Source organism: Sorghum bicolor, chromosome 5 (assembly GCF_000003195.3).
Source record: "Sorghum bicolor cultivar BTx623 chromosome 5, Sorghum_bicolor_NCBIv3, whole genome shotgun sequence".
NCBI lineage: Eukaryota > Viridiplantae > Streptophyta > Magnoliopsida > Poales > Poaceae > Sorghum > Sorghum bicolor.
In genome coordinates, this window is record NC_012874.2 from 12781337 (window position 1) to 12792084 (window position 10748).

Sequence of the window (10748 nt, forward strand, 5' to 3'; positions counted from 1 at the left end):
GGTAGCCTAGATGTCCTTGGCTGTCGACTGTCATTACCTCACCTTCGACATATCTTCATCTATGGGCTACAACCGACCGGCCATGGTCTCTAATTAGAGGTTTTGTCATGCCATCGGGCTTCATATTCAACATATCTTCATCTATGGGCTATAGTGACCGGCCATGGTCTCCAACTTAGAGCCTTTGTCATGCCATCGAGTTTCATAGGCTTGCTAGGCTCACACACATGACACATGTAAGGCTCTATCATGCCACACGAATGAGATAGCCTCATAACTCAACCATGTCATGTCAGGCTCCATAAATCCCTACCACGCCTTGTTGGGTGCGTGTTGGTCCATACCATGCCATCTGTTTAGACAACTATAGATCTATATAGACAGTGGCGAATCTCTCAACAGGGCTAGGTGTGCCAGCTCTCCTACCTCAAATTTGCCATGGCCTCTCAATTTCTACGCAATTAGTCACTGCAGGGAGCTCCAACGATCTACCATGCCACACCTTGCTTTCTGTCTGTCCTTCACCACTATATATAGATACACTACTACAAAATCTTTTTGGAGGCAAGCCAAATGAATTAATGGAGGTGGGCATTGCAACCACTTCCAATCGAAGGTCATGGTAAATGGAGGATCCACCTCTGTAAATTGATTAAAATAAACAAAAAGAAGAAGAAAAGCCCACATAGACCTGGATCTAGGCCACACGGATCTAGGCCTCACGCTGCCACCGTCGATCTGCTGCCCCAGCTCTAGTCATCTCCCTAGCGCCATCGTGGAAGAGAGGGGGGCTAGATTCGTTGTCGAGGAGGAGCAAGGGCTGGATCCACTACTGCCGAGGGGGCTAGATCCATTGCCACTAAGGAGGGGACTAGATCCATCGCTAGGAAGGAGAGGACCAGATCCACTGCCACCAAGGAGGAAGGGCTGGATCCGCTGCCACTGGTCGAATCCACCGCCACTAAGAGGACAGGGCCAGATGTGCTGCCACCAAGGAGGAGGAGGAGGAGGAGGAGGAGGAGACCGGATCCACCACCACCAAGGAGGAGAAGGCTAAAACCACTGCCACCGAGGAGTAGAGGGGTGGATCCACCACCACTGAGGACGTGGGGCTAGACCACCGCCGCCAAGGAGGAGATGGTCGAATCCGGCACTAGGGGGGAAGATAGAGAGAAGGGGTGCATCACTAGGGGAAGGGAGGGGAGGAGGTGCAATGATGGGAGGAAAAGAAACAAGAGAGAAATAGTATGGGGTGGAAGAAGGAGAGAGCTTGGTAGTCATCATTGAGAAGAGATGAGGGCACTGCTGGCAGTTGAGGGAGAGGAAGAGAAAAGGGCACTGATGGCCTTCCAAACCCTAACACGTTATTGTACATGCGACTGTGGTTTTGGGTATGCTGGTGTGCTTTTGATCTATTTCTAGAGGCAGACCTTTTAATAGACATATTTTTATATGGACCTATTTTTATATGTGGGCCTTTTGAAAGGCCTGCCTCTATAAAGTGATTTTAGGACAACCTCCATAAATTGATTTTACAAGGTGGGCAAACATGATTGCTTTGGTAAATAGAAATGACTGCCTCGGTTAATAGCCTACCATTTTACAAGGCGACTGAATTTTGTGCCCGTCTCCGTTAATATTTGGACACTATCTTCTAAAATCATTTGTGTAGTAGTGATAATTATTTACTGCTAACTACAACAAGCCACCTAATATTTTTTTGTTATGTGTAACCAGCCTATGTTTGGATACTCCGATTGGTACTTCAATGCATCAAGTGGAATATGTATAGCTATTGGATTAAAAAGAAGAGGCAACCTTTATGAGTTCAACTTTAACAAATTTGGATGGAAATACAAGTAAAATCCAATCATAGAAAACTCAAGACAAGGTTTCCCATAATTTATTTCTATATGTAGGGCATACATAGTTGATGCTTCTGCCATATCATTTAATATAACACTTGATGACACAATGGATAAATGATCAACTTGTATTTTATTTGGTTTCTTTAGTGCTTCCACTTGAGGTGGTAGACATATTGTTAAGATCTTCATCATTCTTCATCTCCAATGCATTGCTACTTGTAAGAACATGGTTTTCTTCAGGAAATTGTGAGTCTTCCTCTTTCACTAATTTGTGCAATGTAGACTCAGAAGCCACCATATCCTTAGTAGAGTCAGTGTTGTTAGCACTTGCACTATCATAATTCTCAGGGCATCTCTGCACACCAATATTTTGATGATCACCATCAACAACTTCTCCATGGCCTACTATAGGAGTCATTATGGTTGGTGTGGCAGTTCTGATACTTTCATCACTTGCTGCAAGAAATTGTGTCTCCTAAAAAAGCAAATTGAACATTTTGTGTTAAATGAGTTATGATAATGGATAAAAATGGAGTTTCCAAAGTTATATTATGAACCTGTAGTAGTTGGGACATATTGCTGGATGTGGATTCTTGATCATGATTTGTCCCATGCCTTGGGAGAACACCATTGAGGAAACTATAAGGCTTGGTCGAATTAATGGCCTCTGTGATATCTGATTCAAGTATGGTGTAGCGGCCATGGGATGAGGCACACATCCAAGCGCGGATTGCCAGTTCTTGGATAAATAGCTCACATAGCTTTGTCACATATGGTGGAGTGTCAGATGATGTCATGACACTACCAAGATTGGCTCTAATGATTTCTTCAATATTTTCTATGGGTAGATTGTGATTGTTGAAGTTCATCAAATTCTCAATGTCCTCTTGTCTTCTCCTCCAAAAATCATCAATTTCTTGTTCTTGTGGTGTCATCAGAGGTGTTGGTGATGATCCATTCAACTCTTGTGGATGCTCACTTCTATCTTCAGATCCATTTGACATTGCTAAGGATCTATATGTTCAAAGATTCCACACACACACACACACCTTGAATTAGGTACTATCTAATTTATAAGATAATGCTACAAATTGACATAATCAATAAAATGTATGACCTTCTATAAAAACTATACAAAATTAGATGAACATAATAAAGGACTTATCACTTACTAAATAATAAAATAATCCTTAAACAAATCATGTAGTCACCCTCTCCATTAGTGATAAACTTATAGAATTAACAAGGTAGACTTATTACCTTACTCAAGCTTCTACGAACTTCTACTTCAAATTGTTGATCAAACAGCCGATGATTGGTATGAGAGGAATAGTGGTCTTGGTGGTTTATATAGAAGATTACAAGGGGATTTTAAGGTAACGGACAAATAATGTACACGTCACTGAACGAATAAGAGAAAAGGTTGATGCCGCCTAATGGATTGCTTTTCGTCATGTTAATGGCTTGTCATCATTGTGACAACTTTGGAGTCTCTTAAAAGCTAGAGTACATTTATGTGCGTGGCACACGCAAGAATCTATACATCTCTAAAGCTTTTAGATATCTTCTAGCTCATCCTTATCTAGTCGCTGGGTGCGTGTTGGTCCATACCGTGCCATTCCATTTAGATAACTATAGATCTATAGAGATACACTACTATGAAAAACTTTTTGGAGGTGGGCCAAATAGATTAATGGAGGCAGGCATTGCAACCGCCTCCCCAATCAAAGGTCATGGTAAATGGAGGATTAATGGAGGCGGTTGCTTTGCCCATCTTCGTAAATCAATTAAAATAAATGGAAAAGAAAAAAGCCCACATGGCCTTGGGTCTAGGACGCATAGATCTTGGCCACACAGATCTGGGCCATATGGATCTAGGCCTCATGTTGTTGCTGTCGATCAGCCTCCTGTAACATCCCAGATGTTAAAGTGCCAATTAAAATTTGATCATGAGCATCATTAAGCATGAGTATCAAGAGTCATGTCATAAATGCATTTCATGTTTCTTTATAGCTTTCATATGTTGCAAATGTGTTGCTTTAGTTAATACTCAAAGTGTTGACAATATTAATGTTTAACATTCTTTGTGATTTTATATATGAGAATTGGCTTAAACAAATAAAATTTTGTTGGAATAAAATTTGTAGTGTGAAGTATGCTTTATAATGAGGAATCAAAGTTTGATGATGTTTGCATGTGAAACATGTTTAAAATTGAGCTCCAAAAGTTGAACAAATGCTGATTATACACTTAGTCATTATATGGCTAAGTCCTTGGAAATCAGTTATTAGATTAAAAGTTTGGAGAATTAGTATGTGAAATTTTATAAATAAACTAAGTTCACTTTTTGTACCATGTATAATGTGTGTATTTGGTCTCTATGTGGTTGGTTGTTATGTTTTATACGTGTTTAACCACTAATTAATTACTCAAAGATTGAATTCAATAACTATTTCTTAGAACTTAGTCATTGCTACCTAAGTCCCTAGGGACAACTAATAAGTTCAATCTTTGATGAATTTTCAAATAAATTTTCATGAATAAAATTTATCCAAACTTTATTCCATTGCTTAGTATTAAGTTTGTACTGTGTAACTGTGCAATTGTTTGTGATGTTTGATCCATGATTGTCTCTAGTTAATTTCCCAAAATTTGCTTAGGCAAAACTAATTTCAAAACCCTAATTTTGAATTTAAATTTCATCCCCATTCCATATCTCTCTATTCCACCCAAATTTAGACTTAGGTCCTAAAAGCAAACTTGTAGAATATTTTGAACTAAACAACTTTTGTTTTCGAAAGTTTTCAAGTTATTTTATGAATTTGGAAGTAATTTTGAAAATGAAGAAATAGGAGGCTCTGCTACAGTGTTCACCGGCGGTTGCTGCTCTCGCTGCTCGCCCTCGATGGTCTCATGACCGTTTTTGTCGCCTTCACGCATGCAACATGCAACTACTTCTGCAGGCATGTCATGATGCAGGAGTTGGATGTTGTGAAGCTTCACCCTCCCCCATATCCCTTCAAGCCGGCCACCATTCTCTCCTCTCTGCTCTGTCAGTCGACATTGAGAGCTTGCCAGCCAAATTTATCATCGCCATAGTAGCTCTATCCAATTCATCCTGCAGCATAGTTCGCCATCTCCTTGTGCCAAAATGGAGCCAACTCACGCTCTCTCTCCTTGTTAGGCCTGCACAAGCTAGACATCGTTCTTCTCTTCTTATTTTTCGATCACCGCCGATGACCTCACCGCACCGATCAATTTTGCCACCACCACTCCTCCCCTGCCTAATTCCCTTTGTGCATAGCCTTGCTAGGTCCTTACACAGCTCCTTGAACCGCTCACCTTGCCTCTGGCCACCACAACTGGCCATGTGACATGATCTTCCTCGTGGTTGGCTAAGGGCAGCGTCGTAGCCACTCCACCAGGGCAGTTCCCACCATAGAGTTTCCATTCCTCCTCTTTGTTGATTTGGCTTCCCTGTTGCCTCGTGGGGTTAGCCAACTCTTCATGTCTACCTCTACCACATGGGAGTCACTGGAGCACTGTCTGCCATGCCACCATGCCACCATGGCTGGTGACAAGCTTGCCATGAGCCCTACCCTATCTAGCTAGTACCCCTAGGCGATGCATGAGGTCCTCCCAAGCGCATAGGTGCCCTCGTCGTTGCTAGAGCTCTCACTGGCGACAAGTACCTACCGACCAAAGGTGGCACCACCGCGATCAATGCGGGCAGAGCCAAGGTTGAACCTAGGACCCGCGCATTAGTGGGTGTGGGTAGCCAGAGGGTGAGTGAGAAAAGTCTGAGTCGGTTTTATTCTTTTCTAGAAATGTTTAAAAGTGTGATTTCTTGTTAAATTCTTATTTAATTATTGGTGAATGATAAAATCATGAAACTATCTGTGTGTGTTTCTCATTGTATGCCCTACCTAGAAAAAATATGAAACATTCAATTTCAACAATTTTATTATGTTCTAAAAATGCCTCTTTTAATTAATAAATGAACCTTCTATGATTTTTCTAAATAAAAATATAAACCCTATGACTATTAAAATCCACCGAGCATTGTCCCAATTCACATAAAAGTCCACTAATCTATAGATGCAGTCCAGCTTAATGAGATCATCCATCAAAATAAGGTACCCCTTACTGCTAGTCTTTGACCACAAATTTTAAAATCAATTCCTATGTTTCTATATTTATCATTTTTACATACAAGCCCTAGGTATTTTGAAAATAGAGGTTTCTAATAAAACCCTAGGTTTAACCTCCACTCTTTTAGGAAACCTTATTTAAATTATGTTCCTATGCATTTGTATTGATTTAATGTTTCAATTACATAGCGATAGTCACAAAGAAGTGTATAGGAATCTTATACTCATTCAGTGCCCTCCCATTAGATTCTATCTTTATTGCAATGGAACATCAATATGTGTTGCACTACCTCTTTATTTATTGTTACCCCCACTAGACTTTGGTACAATACTTGTGATATAGTCAAGAAAAATCTATTCAACAATTACTCTTAGTCATCGCTTTCCCTAAGAATATTAATACGATGCCCTAAAATACTCCTAGGTGAAGTGCTACAATGATGTTTCCATGTGCTTACAAAATTAACTACTTGAGCATAAGAAAATAAGAATACCAATACTCAGCATCAACATATCAAGCAACCTAGTCAGAAGTAGCTAACAATCATGATAACCATGAGGGATGCAATGTCAAGAACAGTGAGACAACCCCCCATAACAACTGTCAGAGTTATAATCTCCGAGTATCTCAAGACATTGATTAGTCACCAGACCGAGTGACCCAAAATACCAAAGCTAGTTTGAGCCTGAGCGACAGAGGCCCAGCTAAGCTAAAAGTAGATCAGGCTAGACAACAAGGCTGGGGGGTCTACCATGACCCCTTCTCCTATCTTAGCTGAACGCCGCACGAAGGTTCATGACCTCTCCCCATTGCTCCTAGGGGTCGAGATGACGAAGAGGTCATAAACCCTTGTGCGGCATGTGGCTAAGGCAGAAGGAAAGAGTCATGGCTGACCTTGGCCTTAGTATCTGGCCCGGTTGCTTAGCTTAGCTAGGCCTCGATCGTTCAGGCATATACCAGCCGACCTACAGTGGGCCACTCTGCTAACTAGTTGATGCCTTGAGACACCTAGGGATCATAGCCCCCACAACAACCGACAACATAAGACAGGGAAGGTCAAGGTGGCCAAAGTGAAGGGCAAGAAGACCAAGGAGGATAGGGCCACAAAAAGACCAGAGAAGGAGGGAGGTACATTGTCACAACTGTGGTTTAAGCCAAGGCCACACAACTAAACATTGTGTCTACTATGATAATAGAAGGAGATCTCATGATAATACTATTTTGTTTTAATTACAAACTATAAGGTTAGTAACCATTTTGCCTAAGATTTTGAAACCTGAATTTATAAAAAATTGAAATGGGTAATGAGATATTGTCTTTTAGCATAAATGCGTTTCAAACTATGTTTACAATTTAGTTTGTACTAAAGTTGATCTTAGAAGATTGCAACCTATTTTTTTAATTTTAAACCTTGACCTTACATACATTTGTTTTTGTAAATAAGAATACAAAATATCTAGGTAAAGTTTGAACTTCAGGAACCACCCAAATCCAAACTAAACAATTCTCTTTTCTTTTCTAAATTTAAGTTAATCCACTCTCACGATATTCTAAATTACTAGCATGCATTTAGTTGTCTTCTCAATAAATGTATGAAATTTAGGAGTCACATCAGGGCATTCACAATGCAGACTCTATGATAGAGTCTAAAGTTATTTATTATCTCGAACAATGTGGACTTAGAGTCTAAATAAGACTTGGAGTCTTATTTTTTTACCTCTTTCTTCAATAAATATGCTGCCACATCAGCAAAAAACCATAAATAATATGTAATTAATTGTCTTAGACTCTGTGATAGAGTCTTGCATTGTGAGTGCCCTCATCCACTAGCATGCATTTAGTTGTGCATGTTAACATGTCGCACCATCTAGTAACATTCATTTATAATAGTTTATTCATTCATGTAAACACATATAAGTATTTTAATTCATTCCAGATTATCTATAGTCACAACAGTACATGAAGTAAATTGGGTCTCGCAAAAAAAAATAGTACATGAAGTATGCTTCTATTTAACAATATACTTTTATATAAGTTTGGTCCAACTGTGGAAACAAAATTAAAACACTAAGAGGTATGCAACGCAGGTTGTACGAAACTCCTCTCAGAAGCATGTAATTAGTTAACAATATATGTTTGTTCACAATTGATTCCACCTACGTCTCAGTTCTATAATATAATGTATTTCAGTTGTTTAAAGTGAAACTATTCTAAATTTAACTAGATATATATAGAAACAAGCACTAACATCTATTATATCAGATAAATCATGAAAATACATTTATCATGCATTTGATGAATCTCATGTGATAATGCAAATATTATTGTTATTTTTATTAATTTATTTAGTGAAGCTTAATACAGGGGGTGTCTAGTTCTCCTTCTATTCCAAAAAAATTTAGGTTTTGATTCATCATTTTGCAAAATGAGACTAAACATCATGTAAATTCTTTAGCAAAAGGATGGTGACTCTCCATTTTGGATTTTGGCCTCAAGAGGCAAAAAAAGGCGCAAAAGAGCCTCAAGAGGCCTCATAAGGATAATAATTTTTGTATTTTGGATGAAATTAAACATGACCCTAAAAATTTTAGCATTTTATATTCTATCATTCCAAAGTAGTTGGTATTTTGTATTTTGCATTTTTTTAGAAGTAAACACCCGCATAGTTTAATTTAGAACAATAATAATCAATTATAGGAGAGGGAGTATTATTATATATATAAGATAGTTTTTTTATAACAATATATATAAGATATAAGTTGGTGAAGTGTGAAGTTGTTTTTCTGCCTACCTCTTCCAGAAGGCCCGAAGTTCACCAAAACTAGGAAACCAATTATGTGGCAATTACTTAAGCTGCGGAAAAAGTAGAGCACACGTCTGAATCTTGAAAACCGCGCTCGCGGCCCGGCCCGGCCCTGCCCGTATAAATACATACGATACGACCCACTAGCAAAACTGCAGCTTCGACGCCTCAGCCAGTAGAGCCACACCCACTCCGGCGAGCCCGCAGCGATCCATCGCATCAGCCATTCATCGCCGTCGCCCGCCGCCGCGGGTGCAATGGCGGAGGCTCCCACGACGCCGCCGCGGAAGCCGAAGCCGCCGATGTCGCGCCTCATGCGGCTCTCCCTCAAGTTCGTGGACCGCTTGACCGACGCCACCCGCCGGGCAGACGGCACGCTGAACCGCTGCGCGCTGTCGCTGCTGGACCCGCGTGTCCCGGCCATCTCCTCCCCTTGCCGCGGCGTCGCCTCCCGGGACGTCGTCCTGGACGGCGCCCGCCGCCTCCGCGCGCGCCTCTTCCACCCGGCCACTACGACGGCCAAGTCCACGTCCCCCTTCCCCGTGATCGTCTTCTTCCACGGCGGCGGGTTCGCGTACCTCTCCGCGGCGTCCGCGGCCTACGACGCCGCGTGCCGCCGCATGGCGCGGTACGCCTCCGCGGCCGTGCTCTCCGTCGACTACCGCCGTGCCCCGGAGCACCGGTTCCCGGCGCCCTACGACGACGGGGTCGCGGCGCTGCGCTTCCTCGACGACCCCAAGAACCACCCTTCCACCACCACCACTATCCCGCTCGACGTCTCCCGCTGCTTCGTCGCGGGCGACAGCGCCGGCGGCAACATCGCGCACCACGTGGCCCGCCGCTACGCGTGCGACGCCGCCACGTTCAGGAACGTCCGCGTCGCCGGCCTGATCGCCATCCAGCCCTTCTTCGGCGGCGAGGAGAGGACGCCCTCGGAGCTCCGCCTGGACGGCGCCGCGCCCATCGTGTCCATCGACCGCACCGACTGGATGTGGCGCGCGTTCCTGCCACCAGGCTGCGACCGCACCCACGAGGCCGCAAACTTCGCGTCCCCGGCCGCCGCCGCGGGCCTCGACTCGCCGGCGTTCCCGCCCGTGCTGCTCGCCATCGGCGGCTTCGACCCGCTGCAGGACTGGCAGCGCCGGTACGGCGAGATGCTCAAGAGTATGGGCAAGGACGTGCGGGTGGCTGAGTACCCCGACGCCATCCACGCCTTCTACGTCTTCCCCGGGTTCGACGACGCGCGAGACTTCATGATACGCGTCGCCGAGTTCGTCGCCGAATGCGCCGGTGGCGGAAGTAGCGACTAGGGAGTGGTCGGAGCCGGAGCTGGAGAAGAAGCAGTCTGCACTCTGCAGTGGTCAGGCGGTGCTCGTCGCCGTTGTGTCATCGTCGTGGCATGTGCAGTGCAGCGAGGTGTTTGGTACAAGTGACGTGTCCAGAGTCTTGTGCTGTGGGCTGTGTGGCGTTTTGGAGGATTATAGCTCGTGTGCTTGCGTGGTTAAGTGACTTATAAAAAGTGAGAGTAGACAATGTGTGTGATTGTTATTAATTGTTACTTTGGTAAGTTTGGTGTGATAAGTCTGATGAATGATGTAAATTTTAATAATTAACTAAATGAAGTTGGTGATTTCGTGATGCATGGTGTCTGATGGGGACACAAGCCTACTGGCACTAGAAGATTAATAATGAGGTTGACCACCTTAAATACATCCAGAAACAAATACAGTAGTTTTGACTTTTTAATCAGCACTGAGGTTGGAGCCACAGCTTTGTTTTTTTTTTTTAGAAATCTGGAGGGGTTCTTTGTTGAAGTTATGAAGAAAAAAATTGCTGTGAAAGCTGCACAACAATGGTGACAGTGAACAAATCAGCAGCCTGATGAACCAAACATATCCCTCCGTCTTGTAATACAATGCATTCGA

The 10748-nt window shown here is 42.9% G+C and overlaps 2 protein-coding genes across 2 annotated transcripts; one reads left to right on the plus strand and one right to left on the minus strand.

Annotated features, from left to right (window-relative positions):
• On the minus strand, positions 1876–3189 carry LOC8071541. Its single transcript, XM_002450536.2, has 3 exons — positions 3129–3189; positions 2426–2882; positions 1876–2343 (listed from the first exon to the last, which is right to left on the minus strand). The coding sequence occupies exons 2-3, from the start codon at positions 2870–2872 to the stop codon at positions 1999–2001; spliced, it is 792 nt and encodes a 263-aa protein (XP_002450581.1). The 5' UTR covers positions 2873–2882; positions 3129–3189; the 3' UTR covers positions 1876–1998.
• On the plus strand, positions 8995–10461 carry LOC8057171 (probable carboxylesterase 18). Its single transcript, XM_002449245.2, has one exon. The coding sequence runs from the start codon at positions 9081–9083 to the stop codon at positions 10131–10133; it is 1053 nt and encodes a 350-aa protein (XP_002449290.1). The 5' UTR covers positions 8995–9080; the 3' UTR covers positions 10134–10461.